The sequence below is a fragment of the Solanum verrucosum genome, unplaced genomic scaffold (assembly GCF_900185275.1).
Source record: "Solanum verrucosum unplaced genomic scaffold, falcon-dt-bn FXZP01000049.1, whole genome shotgun sequence".
Classification (NCBI taxonomy): domain Eukaryota; kingdom Viridiplantae; phylum Streptophyta; class Magnoliopsida; order Solanales; family Solanaceae; genus Solanum; species Solanum verrucosum.
The window spans coordinates 7,422,228-7,444,601 of record NW_026020221.1 but is presented as its reverse complement, the minus strand read 5'-3'; the positions used below and the strand labels follow the sequence as shown (position 1 = coordinate 7,444,601).

The 22,374-nt window shown below is 33.1% G+C and overlaps 4 protein-coding genes across 4 annotated transcripts; 1 reads left to right on the top strand and 3 right to left on the bottom strand.

Annotated features, from left to right (window-relative positions):
• Positions 1-654: 654 nt before the first annotated feature.
• Positions 655-5,754, top strand: LOC125831257 (spindle and kinetochore-associated protein 1 homolog). The gene is made up of 10 exons (XM_049510453.1): positions 655-725; positions 1,690-1,819; positions 1,903-2,027; positions 2,477-2,589; positions 2,688-2,754; positions 3,284-3,351; positions 3,544-3,649; positions 3,738-3,767; positions 4,824-4,937; positions 5,628-5,754. Exons 2-10 carry the CDS (start codon positions 1,723-1,725, stop codon positions 5,703-5,705), a joined length of 798 nt encoding a protein of 265 aa, XP_049366410.1. The 5' UTR covers positions 655-725; positions 1,690-1,722; the 3' UTR covers positions 5,706-5,754.
• Positions 5,755-6,646: 892 nt separating this feature from the next.
• LOC125831470 (flavin-containing monooxygenase FMO GS-OX5-like) lies at positions 6,647-10,701 on the bottom strand. The gene is made up of 7 exons (XM_049510652.1): positions 10,160-10,701; positions 8,496-8,566; positions 8,236-8,385; positions 8,013-8,095; positions 7,711-7,852; positions 6,952-7,125; positions 6,647-6,784 (listed from the first exon to the last, which is right to left on the bottom strand). The coding sequence occupies exons 1-7, from the start codon at positions 10,680-10,682 to the stop codon at positions 6,647-6,649; spliced, it is 1,281 nt and encodes a 426-aa protein (XP_049366609.1). The 5' UTR covers positions 10,683-10,701.
• A 1,181-nt stretch (positions 10,702-11,882) lies between these two features.
• Positions 11,883-16,093, bottom strand: LOC125831362 (flavin-containing monooxygenase FMO GS-OX5-like). The gene is made up of 7 exons (XM_049510557.1): positions 15,571-16,093; positions 14,173-14,243; positions 13,929-14,078; positions 13,775-13,857; positions 13,338-13,479; positions 12,852-13,019; positions 11,883-12,044 (listed from the first exon to the last, which is right to left on the bottom strand). Exons 1-7 carry the CDS (start codon positions 16,091-16,093, stop codon positions 11,883-11,885), a joined length of 1,299 nt encoding a protein of 432 aa, XP_049366514.1.
• Positions 16,094-17,835: 1,742 nt separating this feature from the next.
• Positions 17,836-21,899, bottom strand: LOC125831361 (flavin-containing monooxygenase FMO GS-OX5-like). Its single transcript, XM_049510556.1, has 7 exons — positions 21,377-21,899; positions 20,280-20,350; positions 20,036-20,185; positions 19,882-19,964; positions 19,448-19,589; positions 18,907-19,080; positions 17,836-18,012 (listed from the first exon to the last, which is right to left on the bottom strand). The coding sequence occupies exons 1-7, from the start codon at positions 21,897-21,899 to the stop codon at positions 17,851-17,853; spliced, it is 1,305 nt and encodes a 434-aa protein (XP_049366513.1). The 3' UTR covers positions 17,836-17,850.
• Positions 21,900-22,374: the final 475 nt, after the last annotated feature.

The following is a 22,374-nucleotide window of genomic DNA, read 5'->3' as shown; positions in this document are numbered from 1 at the left end:
TCTTAAAGTACATTTAACCTTCAATTAAATAGCTTGAGCGACTTTAGTCCTTGCAAAACTAGTAGAAGCTAACGACAATATGAAAAACCTAATAGATATATTATTTAAAATATTTATGAAGTTTTTTGAAGTGTTGTTAGCTTCTGTTAGTTAAAGAATCGAAGTGCACAAGTTATTTGATTAACAATTAAATGTGCTTAATCAAATAATATAAAGATTGTGAATGAAATAAGATGATAATTCAAAGATTCAAATCATTATTTTAAAAAAAAAAAAAATCATGTAAAAATAATGCAATTTTTCGCGATTTGTCCTCAACTGATTCCACTTCCTGTTACAGAGGCAACATGTTTGCTCTCAGATGTATACATTCAATTTAGTTAAGTTAATCATAGTTAGTAACATAACAACATAATGAAGATTATCGTAAATTCTAACTTTATGCATGATACTCCAAAAACATTTGTTTGATTCTTTTTTTTTTTTTTTTTAAATAGTGTCTCTATTTATAGGACACATATTATTTTTATTTGTCCAACAATTATACATTAATATTTTGATAGAAATTAAAAATGTTGATTTTGACAAATATAATTGATTAGTACATACTTAAAAAGACTATTTTAAAATCTATCTTCAATTTAAAAAATTTAAGAAGAAAAGCGCGCTTTTTCCCCATTCTGCTCCGGTCACTTTCCTCAACTCCTATCGCCGGTAAAGCCACGGTATTTGATCTTCTCCGGTTAACTTTATTTTGAACTTTATTCAACTAATTTCACAGATTTGTACAAATTTTCAGATCTGTGTAGCAATTTTATAGTTTCTCTCTGTAAAAATTGTTCTTGTTTTCTATATTTAAAAGCATAATTTGTGGTGGAATTACAGAAATTCGTTAAAATCCGTGACTGTATCGTGTTGTTGAAAGGCTTTTTTTTAGGTGTTTACTGCTATAATTTAAGAACTGAATGTTAATTTTTGTATGTATTTTTTGGTGGAATGCTCTGAATTTTTTATGGTTTGTAATTTGAAGCTGTATATAAGAACCCTACCTGTAGCATTTCCTTAGTTCTACTAAAGTTAAATGTTAATTCATGTCGTGTTAAATGTTAAATGTGGTTTTTACCTTCGGTTCTGGCCTTGGTGGACTAAGTTACCTGGTACTGGTGGGAGGTGAAAGGTATATTAGTTGAGGTGCACAAAAGATGATACGAACAATATGATTATAGAAAAAAAATGCCAAGAGCAATGTTAATTTTCTCTCATGACTTTGGCTGTATTGATTTGGAAAACAAGTGGTTTACTTGCATTTCTACTGTGTCTAGCATTGGTTGACCCTGAATTTCTTAGTCATGGGTTCTTATGTGTGTTTAATATAGAGTATTGAGTTGCTACTAATCACATAATGGGTGCTTGGTCAATCTATTTGCATATTAATACTAGTTTCATGTATATAAATATAGTGCACGTGTCAAAGACAAGCGCCCAATGCCCATTAGTCCCTAGTTTTTGAGGCTTGTCTTGATTTTAGATAGTAATGTATGTTGTGTGACTCTTAATAGCCCTGTAGCACTATAGTGGAAGTACTGGCTATATAAGGTTGGTCATGGATGAAGATGTGTAAAGCAGGAACTTAGACTATGATTGTTTTTAAGGAACTTTATTTTTTCTTTTCTCCTTTTTCCCCAAGAGTTGTTTGTCAGGGTAAGAGGGAAAGAGGGGAAAATGGACATCAAGGATGCGGGATCGTCACTTGATTCTTTGGTATCCTCATTCAACACTCGGATATCGGAGATTCAACAGCTTGTCGTAGCTCGAAACAGTAAATTATCTGCTCAACTTTTTGTTCTAAAGATTTTCAAAGCTACTTATTGCTGATGATCAATTTTTGTGCAATGTGAATAGTGTACCCTGCAAGCAGCGTTTCAGATTTGTCAGCTATTGACTCTGCATTGAAGGTGTTGGAGCTTCAGCTCCACAAAATAAAAATCCGGATGCGTGAAGAAACTGAAGCCATCCCCAAAGCCAAGGTATTTCTCTTTGTCTCTCTATAAGCCTGAGTCTGTATTGCCAATTTGATTTAAGCAAGGATTATCTTAGGCATGCTATCCATTTCCAAATCCAGAAAATTCAATACCTTGGAGGTGTTCCCCTTTCTATTATTATGGGGACTGTCAATTGATTTCTACTATTCGTTCTTTCTAAAAAAACAAAAAGTCAAAAATATGTTCTTGTCCTAGTTATGAATATCTAGAATCCAATTAGCACATTTTACGAAAATTCAAACATTTGATCAGTGTTTCATAAATCTTACTGTAGGGTTAATATATTTGTTATAGGGCCCACATTCCTCTGTGTTTATGGTCCAGCTTGTTTTTGGAAAATCAAGTGTGGTATTGTTCTGCACTAGTTCTAAACTGTAAACAAGTATTGTAGATGCAATAACTCATTGCTTCTTCGGCTGTATTTTTGGCTGCAGAAACTAATAGAAGCGTCACTGCGGCAGCAAAAGAAATTGCAAAATTTATCTTCTGTAGTTCCATCATATGTTCCTGATAGAGTGACTAAAACAACTGATGATGCTACTAAATGGTAACATTCTGTACTATGTAATGAAATATCTTTACTAACATGCGGTCCTTACTCCTTAAGAAGATTTGTTCTTTCTGACTATGAATTTGTTTTTATAGTTTAAATCTAGAGCCCATTGTTGAGGATAGTTTTGTTTCTCTGAAACTTGAGGAGCCTGCACCAAAGGTGACAAACTCTCCTTGATTCTCTAACTCTCTACATATCACATGATTTCTTCTGTCCTGAAAATGCAGTCACGTCTTATGTCTCTGTAGTCTGTAGCTTGATAAATAGAGAAGTGTGGTATCAGATTGCTTAAAGGGTAAGATTCATACTTAATCCAGTCAAATAACAGGAAGGCCCTAAGTGGGATATCTGATTGCATAAAGGGTGTGATTCACTTTTTTTTTTCTTCTAATTAGCCAGAATAATGGAAAATCAATTCATTCTAGGACTGGGAATGTGCTTTACTCACTCAATGAATTAATTGTTTCTAGGACCTTCCAATGAGGTCTGTGAGGGCAAAGAAAAGGAATCCCAAGTTGTCACAGATTATGCTCCTCAATTTTAATATAATAGTGATCAAAGGATGCAGTTTATCATTCTTCACCTAATATGAAAGACATTTACTGAATGATTCAGTTGTTCAATGGTCGGGTCAGCTTCAACCAAAATTGCCATGCTATGATCTCACCCTATATTTTGTTAATTTCAGGAGAAAAAAGGTCGCGTCTCCCCTCCACTTTTCTACATTAGCTCCGATGAACTGAATTCTGTACCACCGTAAGTTCTTTCTAACTTCTCATAAGGTAGCACTTCTTTATACAGCAATGTGATTGCCAACACTCTAACCTCCTCCCAGAAAGAGAGACCATAAGTTTCCTGATGTTAAAGAGATGCCGATTTCTTTTACTGCTTATGCATCATAAAACTCTATCTCATATATTTGCTGACAATAAGAGATGCAAATTGCAGGTATATGAAACAGCGGATCACTTTGGAAAAGGTCAATGCAGCAATAAATGACATGGCTACTTATGCTGAAGCAACTTCCCAGCTTCTCACAGCCCCTCGTAAAAAGGTTGCATTTTTGTCAAATCTGGTTACAAATTTTACTTGAAACTTGATATCACCCCAGTGCTGATACCTATTTTTTTTTCCTTCTGAAGCTCAAAGAAAATCTTGTGGAGAGAGCAATGGTAAGTGAACTGAATCTTGCCTATTTGATTCAACTTTCTCATAACTAAATTTGATACCACATATCCAGTAGAGATTGGACCTTTGTCCTTTTAAATTAAATCTGCAGATTTAAGCCTCAAAAAGTCAGGATAGATTCCATTCTCAATTAGTATGTACCTTTTTTTTTTAAGCAAGAACTCTTAATCATTCGTATCCCTCACTAGTTTGTAGTTCTATTTTCAACTAGAGATGTGATTTCTTCCACAAAATATCCTTAAATCATATATTGAAAGATGGACCCTTCTTTTTTGGGATATCTCTACTTGCCATATTATTTGCAAAATTCTAAGGCTATCCTTACCTATCAAATTATCAATTTATAATACAGAGCCGGTTCTGTGAGCATTCTGATCTGGATAGGGTTCACTTTCTTTTGGTCTCTATCGTTACATAAGGAATAACTTTTGAAAAGAGGGTGTAAGCATTCTTTTTTCTTTTTTTTTTTGAAATTGGTAACTTTGGAGAGTGTAAGCATTCTATTAACCTAATTCCTACAGTTGTATGGATTTCCTTGCAAGGACACCTCTGGAATCCTAAGGCAGCTTAGGGATGAAGTTAGTGATATAATTTGTATGTGACATCCATTTAGGAATTATTTGCATCTAATTGTGATAAAAAATGTATGTGGCACCCTTGGGATTTGTACAAATAATCCAAGTCTTGAGGCCTAACTACTGTAGGGACGAGGTGTCTTAGTCTCAATCTTGTCTTAAGACCATCATGTATTCCTGTGTATGCCAAGTTTAGCTTCCTCTGATTTGCTTGATTAATTGTTCTATACATTTGCCCGCAAGACATAATTTAAAGGGCTCCCTTCAGCTTTATATCCTTCATGGAATCTTCCTTTGTACTTTCGCGCATGATGTGTTATTGAAATATTAGCTACTTGTGGGCTATATTTGATCAGTCTGGCTTATTGTATATTGTGTTCCTTGTGATACATTCCTGTCAGGAAGTGAAACATTTGTTGATTAAATTTGACGTGTTTAAACAGCATAAAGCTACTCATTTTTCAGGAATTAAGAGATATTGCAGCAACAGAAACAGTTAAAGGAAAGCATTTCTTTCTTGAAACTGACATCAGAGGGCCTTCACTGAAACTTGACAATACAGGAAAAGCAATACTAACTGTGAGTTGTTCTTTATGTGAAGACAAAAATTACATGTTTACTAATGACTGTAACTTGAAAAAAAAAATTGTACTTTGTAGTTTACACAACTTAGTGAAACTTAAGTGTATTTGAATCTTGACTCGCATCAGTTTTTCCTTCTCAATTTAAGTTTTTATTCAGTTACATTTACATGTCAGGACAATGCTTGTACCTTGACATGTAAAGGTTTTCATCAATTAGTCGATCTCTTAACACTTTTTTCTATTTCAAGTATTCTTTTGCTACTTCACGTTTGACTGAATGGATGTAGGATTGCTTTGAAAATCTTTGCTGATTCATGCTTCAAAAGATAATCTCGAACAATAGATTTTTTTCTATTGTCATCTTTTTATGTTCTGAAAAACTTGACTGTAACTACTTTTAGTGGATTCATGCTGGTTTGATTCATTCTCTTGACAATGCCTTCCATGCCTTAGAAGTTAGAACTATAGCAGCTTCGCGTTGAAACGTGACCACCAATCTTAAACCCCTCGCTCTGTCAAAATCTAATAGGAGCAGCTCAAATAACTAAGCTATTACCATTTAGCACCTCTACTTTCCTTCTCAAATCATTTATCCTGCACCAACTGTACATGCTTGAGGCTCAAAAACTAATTACTCAATATCAGCTTCATGCTTCTTGACACTAATGTAATTTGTCATTGGCAGCTCCTCCGACACCTTGGTCGTATAAGTGAAACTCGAATTGGTCATCACCGTGTGATCCTTCTGTTGAGGCCTCACTGAATTGCTAGCGACCCTCAGGTAGTTTTTTAAACAACTTCATGTGAACTTTTTTAGCATATTACCATTGCCTGGCAACATTCAAGCTCTCCTCAAGTACAGACACCTATCAGAGGAACCTTATGCTGTTTACAGTAAAAAATTGTATGAGATTATTGAACTATTAATGCAGAGTTCATATTAATGGATTAAATGTTAGTGGCAGTGGTTATTGTTGATTTGAGTCCCTTTTTTGGTTGTCAGGCCTCGAGATAACCTTTAGGGGTCATTTGGTTTGAAAACAAGTTATGCAGGAATTAGTCATTCTAAGGTTTGTTTTGCATGGATTTGATAATGCTGAGATTATTTCTTGTTGAATATTTAGTTTTATGTATTGCTCATGCGGTATAATCTAATTTGTTTGTTTAGTTTTTTATCAAAATTAAAGATCTCGTATGAATTTGAACTATTTTATGATTTTGCAAAGAAATGAATAAATTAGGGTATTAATCGTTAAAGACAAAAGGATAGGGTGTAGATTAAAAAAGATGCATATATTAACCCCTTTTTGCTTTATGATCCATTATTATATTGCAAATATATTTGGAAGATCACCCCGAAATGTAGTTGAATGAATAAAATATTTCATCCTTCATAAGATATCTTAAATTCAAGTCCTGAAAATGGAGAAATTTCTAATATATGCTTATCATTTGATGAATTCTATCGGCGCAGGCATTCAATACTAGAAACGAGATGATTATTATACAAACAAAAAAAAAGTACTTGGAAGAATTACAATAATGAATGTAGTAAAATATAAAAGGAATAGATATGATATTACTCAAATATCACAAATTACAAATTTGACTATTATTGGGAGTGCCACTCCTAAATGGGTCCTGCAGAGTACGATTCGGATTTAGTCGAAGCTCCACACCGAGTGAAAAAAGAAAATCAAATTCTTAGAAGTTCCACAAATCCCTATAGCCACTCCACCCAACTTGACCAACAAATTTGTAAATACTCCAATACATTTCAGTTAGGCCATCATCAATTGGTGGCATTTCCACTCGAGCTGCTAACCAATCAATGTACTCTATCTGCCAACAAATTCATGTCATTCTTAATTTCACGTATGGTCATCAAATATTATATAATGATAAAATTATCCTGTCACGTTGAAATTATAGCATACTTGTATCTACTAATGTTTACTTATATAGTCACAAATTCCAATATTAGCCTCAAAGATAGTTATAGGAAAAACCTCGGTAGGGTGAAGACGATGTGTGTGGCGTTTTGGGATGCCGGCTTCCTCAAGTTGCCTGTTATGATCCTCAACATCAGCCAACATCTCCTCCTCTGTTGGTAAAAGCACTTTTCCAGATAAAACTTGTGCAATCCATTTGGCTTGTAATTCAAACATGAGAAACACAATTGCCTGAAAAGTCTACATTTATCATGTCCTAGCAATACCTTAAATTATTCAAGAGCATATAATACAATGTTAAAGAGGTTAAGAAATCACTTTTGTCATGCCAAATAAAATCACTTGTTTGGTTGGGAACACGTTATCCTGGGATAAGTTATTTCACTATGTATTCACTAAGGCATAAATGGTGGGATAAATAATTTTAGGACTGCCTAATTGTTAAGAGTTCCCACATCAGAAAAGGGATGAGAATTTGGTCTCTTTATATGGACTAGGACAATCTTCTCCTCATAAGCTAGCTTTTGGGATTGAGTTAGGTTCAAGATCCATCTCGCCCCCATATCATAGTGGCCTCCATAATATTATTATACCTTATACCTCACACCAAACGACTAACACAGGGAGAATATATGGACTTGGACAATGGACAATCATGCCCTGCTTTTGGGGTTGAGTTAGGCCTAAGATCCATCTTTACACTAAATTTCCAACCAAACGCAGAATAAAATGATCCTAATATTATTATACCTGATACCTCACACCAAACGACTAACACCATGAGAATATGATGTTTGTCATACAAATGTAGCTGACCTGATAAGGTATACCACCAAAGGAGAGGCATGGAGAAAGCTTTGGAGGAAAGACATGTTTGTATAGTGGTCCAACAGCACGGTTCTCATCATCTACACTTACTATTCCATTGGTTTCAAGAAATGGGAAATCATAATTGTATCTGTGCAAGAAAAATAACAATAATTTTGCATGTTTAACCATGTTTCATTGTGAAATTCGAAAAATGTAGCTTTTTTTTATTCAAAATGGAAAATGATATTTGAAAAATAAGTATTTCATCAAAGAAATGCAACAAAAAAGAATTGAGATTTGAACTAAACCCTGTACAGTGGAGAATGATATCAGCATGAATAGATGATCCATCTATGAAAGTCACTTCACCATTTTCATCAACATGATCAATCTGCCAAAAAAGTTCCATATTAGCTCCTAGCACATTTGGATAGGTCAATTAACTCGACTCATTTTAATCCGTCTAAATTCAGCATTTGACATCCCTACTATCTTCCCATGCATAGTCAACAACATTTAAACAATTATTACCTTTTCTTGGTTCCATAGATTTGCATAATTGTCCAGTTTTGAAACTTCAATTTCAGAAGATCTTGTTGTGAGATGAACTTGCTTGGCTACAGTAGCAATATCTCTGGAAATATCATGTCCACTTGGTCCATCTCCAATTACAACTACAATCTGAATACAAATCAGTTAACAAGAAATTTTTGTAACATATGAAGCACAAAATTATGTATGAAACTTTAAGAACTAAAAATGAAAAAAAAAAAAAAGTATAAAGGTCTTGCCTGATCCTTAAATGGCTCAGGAACTCGATAATTGTGGCTATGTATTTGTTTTCCAGGCCAATTGTTTATACCTTTTAGATATTAGCTAACAAGAATTAGTTCAAAAGATAACCAATAACTCCCATTACATTCACCATATTGAGAGTGCAACAAGGTAAAAATGTTTTTGTTTTAACTCCCCCGCGCGACAATCATGGTGTCTAGATCAATTTGTGCACACCTCGATAAATTTCACGAATACCTATTAATTTGCATCAGCATAAATACCGAATTTCTGTCTTCCCAAATATTTGAACTTGAAACTTCATGTTTTTATTTAACTCTTGCCATCCTAATACGTTTTCACTATTTTTGTTTTCACGAAGATGGTACTGGGCAGTGGGCAGGTACCTGTTACGTCCTGCAATAATATTTTTACCTAACAAAACAAAGTGTTCATCTTCTCACTTTCTCACGTAATTTATATTAAATATATAAAAAGACGATTGAACATTCCATACATAAATTGTGGTTAAATTAATATTGAAAAATAGACAAAAGTTTGGGAAGGACCAAAAGTGCACCAATATTACAAACATGAGAGACTATTACTATTCCATGTGAAAATTCAAAAATGACTTTGAGTCTTAACTAAAAAAATAATGGACTATTTTGGAGTTTTTCTCCATATCTTTGTGTCAAAAGTTGGTGAAACCAAAATTTGTGGACCAAAACTTTTTTTACTTTTTATTTGTAGTAAATACTTTAATTTCTAACATATTTGAGTTGATAATTTGTCGAAAATTGTCTTTTTATCTTTTCAAAGTAGGGGTAAGATTGCACACACCAACTTCCCCAAATCATGAGATTACACTAAGGACCCGTTTGGCCATAGATTTCCCAAATATTTAAATTGGACAAATAGTGTTTGTCCATAGAATTTGCCATTATTTGGCAAATATCCCAAATTCTCAAATATTAATTTTTTCTAGTATTTGGGTCAAATCTCATTATTTGGGACTTTTAAAAAATGAAATTTTACATCAATTTTTTATCTTTTACAAAAACACCCTCTATAGTAGTTGTTTACGTTGTATTACATAATTTTGTACGTGAAACCAGAATAGTGATGAAATATTCAGTGATGATATGATTGTTGATGAAAATGATGAACAATCGGCTCAGGATAACAAAGTAATGTGTTTTGTCTACTTTACGATGTACAAAATGATGTTTGTTGCACTCACTCCAAACTACCACATTGTTCCAGTGTCATGAACACTATTTGTTATTTATTGTAACGAAGATTCAATTGACTTGTAATATAAACTTATGATTAGTTGTGATGATTTTTAAAACTTATGAATATAAATCATATTTTTCTAAAAAAATAAAATATATTTCCCAAATACTTTGGCCAAATACATGGTGAAATTTCACCGAAATAATATTTGCCAAGAATATTTAGAAATTTATGACCAAACGCTAGCTAACACTTTGTTTGGATGATTGTTAGACATTAATTCATAATATATTATATTATTTTAATAAATATTATGCGTTGATAAATTATATTGTTCTCTATCATTACATAATGTAACTCATCACTTATTTGAATGATAAATGTATAGTTAATGTCCTTTTATTTCTACTATTTGTCAAAACAAAAAAAATAGATTACTTGCCTGGAATATTTGCAATTCTGGGTGTTGTATAGTGACCATTACAAATCACTACAGAATCAAACACCTCTTCTGAACTTAACTCCTCCGATTTCGATTCAACGATCCAACGATTTCCCCCAAATTCAACCGGCGCAACTCGTACGACCTCTGTGTTGAATCGGATCAACTCATTGATCCCAAAATCCTTAGCGAACTCATTCAAAAACTTCAATACTTCTTCGTGCCCAGGAAAGTTCAATCGGTTCACATTTTCTGCACAATCGAAAGAGTAATCGCTGAAACTCATGAGTTGTCGAGGAAGATTTGTTCGAAGAGATTTGTAAAGACTGCTATGAATAATTTCTCTGTTTGGATCGAAACTGAGTAGATCGGTCTCAACTCGAGGATTGTAAACCCATAGACCACCCAGTTGGTTCGATTTCTCGAACACTACAACTCGGTGACCTTCTCTTCGTAGCTCACGCGCCGTCACAAGACCGGATGCTCCGGCTCCGATTACTGCTACTTTCCGGGATTCCGCCATGGGAGGAGACTATTGAGCTGAAAAAACAGAATTTGAAAAGAAGCGGCAGCCAATTACTACTTACTAGCCACTTCTGTTTTTAAGTTTGGGGAAAGGTTACCGCCATAATACATAAATATGTCCAAACTTATTTTAATTTTGAATGTGCATAACTAATTACTTAAATTTGTATGAAATTTAATAAGTAGATATACATGTTCTACGTCATATAATTCATGTAGGACGCACATAGGACAGAAAATTGTCGTGTAGGATGAAAGTGTCTACTTGTTCAATTTTATACAAGTTTAAATATTAATTTGTGCACATTCAAAATTAGAAAGCGTAAATATCAGTTGAAGTTAAGTTAAAAATTATATTTATGTATTATCCCTTTAATATAATATAGATATGATTTGTGATTTGTTGCACTAAGTTATATTATAAAGTCAAACTGAATTGCCAATTTCAAGAAGTTGAATATCAATGTAGCATCGTGTTTATAGTTGTCCAACTATTTCCTCTCCGATTTTTATGCTTAGCGATAACTCAGATCTTATGGTTTTTTTAGATACTCAACTAATATAAAATTAGTTTGAGATCTTTTTTTTTAATCAAAACCTCTCTTATACTACTTGTTCTTTGTTCAAGGATATCACACACACTACTGATCAATAAAATTAGAATAAAGATTGGTGAAAGGATGAGTTTTAAAAAGTTGTTGGGGGAAGAGATGGAAAGTAAGTTTTAATCTATGTAAAAAGCTAAAATATGGTTCCAATTTAAAAGTATAGTTGCTTGAACTAATATATAGTGCAATTTTCTCTTGATCTTTTACTTGCACTTTAGTTTTTACTTCTTTTAACTTTTTATTTTTAAATTTATAGGCCCATAAATATAGGCCTTTATCCTATTTTTTATCGGTAGATCTCAAGAACAAAAAGCAAGTCTCCTCTAATATTATTATTTTCTTTTCTTTAAAGTTAAATCATAATATAATATTATTATTACAAAAACAATAACATATCCCGTAAAATCTCATAAAATAGGGTTTGGAAAAGGTAAAGTGTATGCAGGCCTTATCACTACCTCGTGGAGGTAGAGAGAAGGTTTGTGATACAATATTATTATTAATGTTTGGAATAATTAAATAATGAATGTTATAAAACAGAAAATGAATAGAAATGATATTACGTATAAAAAAACACTAATTTTTGATAACTACAAAGACAATTTAGCCAAATTGTCAAAGACCCACAAATCCCTATAGTTAGCATACCCTACTTCTCCAGCACATCTGTAAATACTCCAATACATTTCCTTTAGGCCGGCGTCAACTGATGGTATTCCCATTTGAGCTGCTATCCAGTCCATGTACTCCATCTGTCAACAAATTCATGTAATTAAGAAAGAAAAAAACTCGAATATGAAGCTCTTGCTATGCACGAATTCTAGGAAAGAGTCGTATCACATTATGGTCTACTTGCAGTTTTAGCTTGTATTTCTGCAAGAGGTTGTTTTCATGACTTGAACACGTGACCTCCTAGTCACATGATAACAAGTCTTAGCATTGTTATGCAATGATACAATCTAGGGAGAACCACGCCCCCAAAAGCTAGTTATTGAGGTGGGAGATCCCAAGGCTATATAAATCAATGTGGGACTCAAGTCTCATACATTGCAATAGGATAACAACAAACCACGCTATGCTCTGCATCAGTCATCCTCAACGAATATGTTTGAGGACAACACTGCAATACTGGCATCACAATCCAAGGCATGACGGGTGGTAGGTGTCTCTGATATCGTTGATACAATCTACGTAGCCTAGAAACTAGCTATTGAGATGGGAAAGTCCAAGGATGCATAAGCCCCACATCAGCTCCCCATTAAATCGATGTGGGACTCAAGTCTCATATCTTGCAGTAGGATCATAACAGGCAAGGCTCTCCTTCATTGAGTTTTAGAAAGTGTTTTAGGATCTTTAACATGAGGACATACAAATCCTTCTCAACTATACTTCATTTGTAGCTGGAATTGAGCGAAGTATTATATTCAAGAATTTTTCTAATAATGGTATGGGAATTTTGAAAAAGAAGAAAAAAGCAACTAAATAACGAGTGATGAACAAGTTTTTGCCCGAGTCATACTGAAATGAATCTTGAAAAATAAATAAGTTATCGGAATAACCTGAGGGTGAAGGCGATGAGTGTGACGTTTTGGGGTGCCGGCTTCCTCAAGTTGCCTATTATGATCCTCAACATCAGCTAACATCTCCTCTTCAGATAAAAGCACCTTTCCAGACAAAACTTGTGCAATCCATTTGGCTTGTAATTCAAACATTAGAAAGACTATTCCCTGATCATCACATGGAAAAGTCTACATAGTCATTTCTCACAATAGCTAAAAAAAATTCAAGAGCATAATACAATGTAAACGCATAGTGACGGAGCCAGAAATTCAAGTAAAGAGGATTCCAAAAAAAAAGGTTCTTATGCAACAAAAAAAAACATATTCCCCTATCTACATAGCGTAATCTTTCAATGAAGGGGACTCTAATCAATAAAAACTAAATATGTTGTCAAGCATGATCCAGTTTGCTTATGTTATTTTCACTCACCAATCAAACATTGAGAAAATGTTTTCCATAATATTCTTTCGTACAATTTAGCTGACCTGATAAGGTATACCAACAAAGGAGAGGCAGGGAGAAAGCTTTGGAGGAAAGACATGCTTGTATAGTGGTCCAACAACACGGCCCTTGTCATCTACACTTACTATTCCATTGGTTTCGAGAAATGGGAAGTCATACTTGTATCTGCGCAAGAAAATAAAGTAAACACGCATCACTAAGCTTTTAGATAAGATGATCATACAATTCAACATGATATCAGAATAGATAGAAGTCCTAGTTTTGTGTCTCACTGCCACACATTAACAGAAAACTTCCACACAACTTTAGCCCGCAAAGATTAGATCAAGTCCACATGTGAGGGGGCGTGGTGAAGATATAAATGAAAGGGTGATTTTTAACTTTGACAACTTAAATTTGTTTAGATGAGATGATCACGCGATTTTTGAGAAAACAAAAAGACTCAAGATTTGAACTAAACCCTGTGCAGTGGAGAATGATATCAGCATGAATAGAAGATCCATCCAAGAAAGTCACTTCACCACTTTCATCAACATGATCAATCTGCAATAAGAACTTCCAAAATCAGCACCCTTTCTATATCATAATCAACAACATCTAAAACAAATACATACCTTTGAATGATTCCATAGATTTTCATAATTGTCCAATTTCGAAACTTCAATTTCAGAAGATCTTGTTGAAAGATGAACTTGCTTGGCTACAGTGGCTATCTCTAGGCAAATATCAAGCCCACTTGGTCCATCTCCAATTAATACTACAATCTAAATACAAAAATAATGATTTACAAGTGGACACATAGATTTGTTGTATGTAACTTTAAGAAGTGAAAACACAGAAAGTGTATAAAGGTCTTGCCTGATCCTTAAATGGCTTGGGAACTCGATAATTGTGGCTATGTATTTGTTTTCCAGGCCAATTGTTTATACCTTTGGATATTAACTATCAAGAATTAGTTCAAAATAAAATCCAATCATTCTCATTTCTTTGATCACCATGTGGTGACTTGTGAGTGCAGCAAGGTAAAATTGTTTTCTGTTTAACTCTTACCATCCTAATTTGTTTTCACTATTTTTTCTATGGTGGTTTATGGCCAAGTATCTGCCATCTCCCACCAGCAAAATGTGTAACTATGTCCATTAAAACTTACACAAATGAAAGAATATAACATTTTATTACTACTTTCGCAAGGATTTGTTGACCACTAGGTCACACTCGTTATATATTTTGAAACCGACAATCTCTTCTTATCTAAACGTTAAAAGAATACTCCTTCCGTTTCAAAAAGACTGACCTCATTTCCTTTTTGGTCAGTTTCAAAAAAAACTGACCTCTTTCTTTTTTTGGTAACATTTTAATTTCAGCTTTCCACGTGACATGTTTAAGGCCACAAGATTAAAGGGCAATTTTGTACATTTGACAACTTTAATTTAGGATCACAAGATTTAAAAGTTTTCTTTATTTTCTTAAACTCCGTGTCAAGGCAAACTAGACCATTCTTTGTGAAACGGAGGGAGTAATTTTTAGAATGTAAGTCAAATTTTATTTATCTCGCCTAAGAGTACATGTTTGGCCAAAATTCTAAAATAGCTTATCTTAAGAGGCACTTTTATCAAATTAAGTTTCCGGAGAAGTAAACATGATGCTATAAGAAGTAGTATAATTAAGAGCTCTCAATGAAATAGGTTGAACAGAGATAAAAATATTAATCCCTTCATTCTTTTTTAGTTGTTACGTTGCGCTTTTTGAAAATCAATTTGACTAATTTTTAAAGCTAAATTAGATTACATTAGTTTTAAAACAAAATTTTAGATATTCAAAAACTATGGGTGTGTTTGGTATGGAGGAAACATTTTCTCTGAAAATGTTATCCAATTTTTCCATATTTGGTTAGCTTAAATGCTTGGAAAATGTTTTTTCAATCAACTCATTTTCCTCAAATTTAAGGAATATGACTTCCCTTCCAAAATTAAGCAAAAACATTTTCTAAAAATCTACTTCATCCTTTAATTTTTTATTTTTACGCCACCCCTTACCCCCACCCCTACTCCCCAACCACTCCCCACCCAGGCCATCCCATCAAATTTCATATCAATATGATGAAAAATATGTCTTAAAAAGTTTGTTAATATTTATATAGTTTTGGCTCTCAAAAGAGAAACTCTAACAACTAAAAAGGAAGGCAGAGAGTAAGTGATTTCTTTTCATTTGTCGTATTTCTCATATTTATCGCCAATAGAAGGTGACGAATATTACCTGGAATATTTGCAACTCTGGGTACTGTATAGTGACCATTACAAATCACTACAGAATCAAACACCTCTTCTGAACTTAACTCCTCCGATTTCGACTCAACAACCCAACGATTTTCCCCAAATTCAACCGGCGCAACTCGTACTACCTCCGTGTTGAATCTTATCAACTCATTGATCCCAAAATCGTTAGCGAACTCATTCAAAAACTTCAATACTTCTTCGTGCTCAGGAAAGTTCAATCGGTTCCCATTTTCTGCACAATCGAAAGAGTAATCGCTGAAACTCATAAGTTGTCGAGGAAGATTTGTTCGAAGGGATTTGTAAAGACTGCTATGAATAATTTCTCTGTTTGGATCGAGACTGAGTAGATCGGTCTCAACTCGAGGATTGTAAACCCATAGACCACCCAGTTGGTTCGATTTCTCGAACACTACAACTCGGTGACCTTCTCTTTGTAGCTCACGCGCCGTCACAAGACCCGATGGCCCGGCTCCGATCACCGCCACTCTCCGCGACTCCGCCATGGGAGGAGACTATTGAGCTGGAAAAACACAGTTTTGCACTGAGTTTTTTATATTATAAAGACAAACTAAATTGTCAATTTTTAGAAAACTAATATATCCTTGTGTATACAGTTGTCTAACCATTTTTTTAACTAACTTTTATGCTCGGCGCCAAATCATATCTTATGTTTTTGAATTAATATCTCAAAAAGTCTCTCAACGTTGAGAGTTTATTTAGCAAAATCATTAAATTTTATTTTGTATTAATAAAATCACTCAACTTAAACATTTATATCAATAAAATCACTCAATTACATTTATTATTAAAATAAATTTGATATGACAAAATAATTACTTTTATACTATATTAATGATTGAATAATAAATAAATGAGTCAAAATTTTTCATTTATAGATAGGAGTTGTCTCCAATCTCCATATATTCTTTGCTGCTACTTTTTCCGTCAACGTCTATCATGGTCTCTCTTAGCATGACCGTCAATCAGTAACCCGTAAACCTCTCTTCCTCATTTAATCTAAACGGAAGATAATATATTTTTCTTTTTAAAGATCACCTTTTATTTTTTTGATGTTCGCTAATATAAAGAGGTAAACACATAAAGAAATTAAGATGATTCAACGTTTATTGTATGAATATAAAAAATAATTTTAATTTTATATATATATAATATAATTTTTCAATCAATCCTTTTACGATATCCCGATGGCACCCCTAATTATGCAGGTATAAACTAAAAATATGATTTCGATGCAGTAGTAATTATGCAGGTTTAAACCCCTTTACGGTATCTTTGTATAATGATGTAGTAGTAATTTTAAGTCATTTGCTTATTATTTTAATTATGATGAACATGACAATGCCAATAATTTATTTTGTCATGTTAAATTTATTTTAGTGATGAATTTTATTAAGTGATTTTATTGATATAAAGACCTAAGTTGAGTGATTTTATTGATACAAAATAAAGTTTAATGACTTTATTAGATAAATTATTAAAGTTGAGTGACCTTTTGAAATATTAACTCTATGTTTTTCAAATGTTCAACACACTTCATAAATTAATAGATAATTTTATACTTAAATCCTAATTTGTCTTTATTATTAATTATCATTTCTCTGTTATATTTTTTAAGACATTATATTTATTATATTTAAATGGTGATATAGTAAAATCACCCTTCTATTTATAGACGTGTGCAAAGTCAATAGTGGACAAGTATTGTTGGATAGATAGAGTATTTGTCATTTCACAAAATTAATGCATAAATGACACTATTCTTCCTACCTTGAGAGTTATTAGCTTTGAAAGTATGAATTTAACCAACATAGGAAAACTAAATGATTAATTTATGTTCATTGATCAATTAATTGATAAAAATAAATTAATTTATGTACATTTATTGAAAACTTGACTTCAATAAAATACTAAACAAGAGTATATATATATATATATATATATTACGATTTTCTCTTAATTTACCTTTGGTCAGTTCCATCAGCTGCACCTCATCCTTGGTGGTTCTCTTGATCTTTAAATATTGTTTAATTAATAATTTCAAAATTTAACTCATTATAAGATTATATTATAAAGTTTATTTGAAAAAATGTTAACATTTAACATCTTAATATATTATAATAGAATATTTATGTAAATAAATCCATATATAAGATTAGTTCATCGTCTAAATGAATGTGGTAAAACATAAAAGGAATAGAAATGATGTTACATATAAAAAAAACCACTAATTTTTTGATAACTACAAAGACGATTGAGTCAAATTTTCAAAGACCCACAAATCTCTATAGTTAGCATACCCTACTTCACGAACACATTTGTAAATACTCCAATATATTTCCTTTAGGCCAGCGTCAAGTGATGGCATTCCTATTTGAGCTGCTATCCAGTCCATGTACTCCATCTGCCAACAAATTCATGTAATTATAGCCTATCACTAACTTTATAGGTAAAACATTCACATTTAGAAAAAAAGAAAGAAAACTCGAATATGAAGCTCGTGCTATGCATGAGTTTTAGGGAAGGGTCTTATCACATTATGGTCTACTTGCAGTTTTAGCTTGTATTTCTGCAAGAGATTGTTTTTACGACTTGAACATGTGACCTCCTAGTCACATGATAACAATTCTTAGTATTGTTATGCAATGATACAATCTAGGGAGAACCACACCCCCAAAAGCTAATTATTGAGGTGGGAGAGCCCAATGCTATATAAGTCCCACATCAGCTCCCTATTATATAGATGAGGGACTCAAGTCTCACACCTTGCAATAGGATAATAATAAACCACGCTATGTCCTCAACGATTATGCGCTAAACAATTTTCTAGTCTGAGGCCAACACTGCCTCAACACTGCAGTATCGATGTCACGATCCAAGGCAAGACGGGTGGTGAGTAGCTCAGATATCGTTGATACAATCTAGGTAGCCAAGAAACTAGCTATTAAGATGGGAGAGTCAAAAGATGCATAAACCCCACATCAGCTCCCCATTAATTAAATCGATGTGGGACTCGAGTCTCATATCTTGCAATATGATCATAACAATCAAGGCTCTCCTTCATTGAGTTTTTAGAAAGTGTTTTAGGATCTTTAACATGTGGACATACAAATCCTTCTCAACTATGCTTCTTTTGTAGCAGGAATTGGGTGAAGTTTTATATTCAAGAATTTTTCTAATAATGGCATGGGAATTTTGTAAAAGAAGAAAAAAGCAACGAAATAACGAGTGATGAACAGGTTTTTGCCCGAGTCATACAGAAATGAATCTTGAAAAATAAATTAGTTATCGGAATAACCTCATGAGGGTGAAGGCGATGAGTGTGACGTTTTGGGATGCCGGCTTCCTCAAGTTGCCTATTATGATCCTCAACATCAGCTAACATCTCCTCTTCAGATGGTAAAAGCACCTTTCCAGACAAAACTTGTGCAATCCATTTGGCTTGTAATTCAAACATTAGAAAGACTATTCCCTGATCATCACATGGAAAAGTCTACATTGTCATTTCTCACAGTAGCTAAAAAATTTCAAGAGCATAATACAACGTAAAAGCATAGTGACGGAGTCAGAAATTCAAGTAAAGAGGATTCGAAAAAAAAGGTTCTTATGCCAAGAAGATCCAAAAACTTATACATATGCAACAAAATAAAAAAAACATTTCCCCTATCTACATAGCGTAATCTTTCAATGAAGGGGGTTCATTGCATATTCACTACTCTAATCAATAAAAACTAAAATATGTTGTCAAGCATGATTCAGTTTGCTTATGTTATTTTCACTCTCCAATCAAAAATCGAGAAAATATTTTCCATAATATTCTTTCATACAATTTAGCTGACCTGATAAGGTATACTAACAAAAGAGAGGCAGGGAGAAAGCTTTGGAGGAAAGACATGCTTGTATAGTGGTCCAACAACACGGCCCTCGTCATTTACACTTACTATTCCGTTGGTTTCAAGAAATGGGAAATCATACTTGTATCTGCGCAAGAAAATAATGTTAAACACATCATGAAGCTTTTAGATAAGATGATCTTACAATTCAACATGATATCAGAATAGATAGAAGTCCTGGTTATGTGTCTCACTGCCACACATTAACAGAAAACTTCCACAACTTTAGCCCACAAAGACTAGATCAAGTCCATATGTGAGTGGCGCGTGTTGAAGATATAAATGAAAGGGTGATCTTTAACTTTAAAAACTTAATTTTTTTAGATGAGATGATCACACAATTTTTGAGAAAACAAAAGGACTCAAGATTAGAACTAAACCCTGTGCAATGGAGAATGATATCAGCATGAATAGAAGATCCATCCAAGAAAGTCACTTCACCACTTTCATCAACATGATCAATCTGCAATAAGAAGTTCCAAAATCAGCTCCCTTTCTTTATCATAATCAACAACATTTAAAACAATTACATACCTTTGAATGGTTCCATAGATTTTCATAATTGTCCAATTTCGAAACTTCAATTTCAGAAGATCTTGTTGAAAGATGAACTTGCTTGGCTACAGTCGCTATGTCTCGGCAAATATCAAGTCCACTTGGTCCATCTCCAATTACTACTACAATCTGAATACAAAAATAATGATTTACAAGTGGAAGCATAGACTTGTTGTATGTAACTTTAAGAAGTGAAAATGCAGAAAGTGTATAAAGGTCTTGCCTGATCCTTAAATGGCTCAGGAACTCGATAATTGTGGCTATGTATTTGTTTTCCAGGCCAGTTGTGTATACCTTTGGATTTTAACTAACAAGAATTAGTTCAAAATACAAGCCATGTACATATTGTCTTACCATCCTAATTTGTTTTCACTATTTATTACTTTTAAGGAACGCAGTGACAGGACTGACAGGGGCCGTGGGGGTTCATGGGTTCGAATGACCCAATAGCTTTTCTGCAGACCCTATATTTGTATTAGAAAGTTAAATAAATATAAATGTATAATAACTTGTGAACCCCAAACTCCTAATCCTGGCTCCGTCTTGATGTGGTGTCCGCCATGTACATATTGTCTCCCACTGGCAAAAGGTACTAAGTAATTTTGTGCACCAAGACTTTGACAAATGAAAAAATATCATATTGTATTTTTTTTACTTTTATAAAGGCTCAAACCTAAAAACTTCATAATTCTCTTCGCACTTTAAAGGTCGCACTCAGTCAGTTATTTTGAAACTATGTAATATTCTCATATTCAAATGTTAAAGAAAATTATTTATTTATTTATATATATAATTGGCTAAAAAAGGAAGAGAAGAAGAAGATTGTATTTATATTTGAGAGACATACGGGTAAAATTATTGAGAGATTGTTTAATAAAGATACTTTTGTCTAATTAAGTTTTTATTTGTGCTTCATTTATAGCTTTTTTGCAACAAAATTATTGAGAGATTGTTTAATAAAGATACTTTTGTCTAATTAAGTTTTTATTTGTGCTTCATTTATAGCTTTTTTGCAACAGTAGAAAACTTAAAAGAGAGAAATATTAAAAATACTTTTAAACTAGGGTGAATTATTAGTTTCATCTGAATTATTGATCGTCTTAAAAATTCTTTTTTATTTTGACAATTTGAACTTAAATACACTCTTAATCTTGCAACACAATTGAAATTCATTCCTAAGTTCTCACCAAATTTAAAGTATTTTAAACACAGGACTCTTTATTAAGTGATTTCTTTTTATTTATCTTATTATTAATGTATAGAATTATTAGTGGATAGAATTATTTCATATTTATTACCATAGAAGATGACAAATATTACCTGGAATATTTGCAACTCTGGGTGTTGTATAGTGACCATTACAAATCACTACAGAATCAAACACCTCTTCTGAACTTAACTCCTCCGATTTCGACTCAACAACCCAACCATTTTCCCCAAATTCAACCGGCGCAACTCGTACTACCTCCGTGTTGAATCGGATCAACTCATTGATCCCAAAATCCTTAGCGAACTCATTCAAAAACTTCAATACTTCTTCGTGCTCAGGAAAGTTCAATCGGTTCCCATTTTCTGCACAATCGAAAGAGTAATCGCTGAAACTCATAAGTCGTCGAGGAAGATTTGTTCGAAGAGATTTGTAAAGACTGCTATGAACAATTTCTCTGTTTGGATCGAGACTGAGTAGATCGGTCTCAACTCGAGGATTGTAAACCCATAGACCACCCAATTGGTTCGATTTCTCGAATACAACAACTCTGTGACCTTCTCTTTGTAGCTCACGCGACGTCACAAGACCCGATGCGCCAGCTCCGATTACTGCTACTTTCCGGGACTCTGCCATGGGAGGAGACTATTGAGCTGAAAAAACAGAGTTTTGAAAAAAAACAAAAAAATAAAAGCTGCAGCCAATTACTATCAACTTTATTTTTTAATCTTTTGCAAAAAGTTCAAACACGTTTAATATAATATACATATGATTTGTTGCACTAAAGTTTTTATATTATAAAGTCATTGGAAAAAAAAAAGACGGCTGAAAGGATCAGTTTTAAAAAGTTGTTGGCCAAAGTAAGTTTTAATCTACTTCATAATCTCGAGTTTGAGTTTTAGGTATAGAAAAAAAAAATTATAACAAAGCGCTACTTCCAAATGTGGCACTATCCAATGTGAATTCAAATTTTATACATTTCAATATAAATACCAAACACTGAGCAAGAAACTAAAAAAAAAAGTTTCAATCTACATAAAATTTAAGTCAAACTAGTTTAGAAGCTAAAATATGGAAAGAATTTAATACTATAGTATTGTTCTTTGAATTT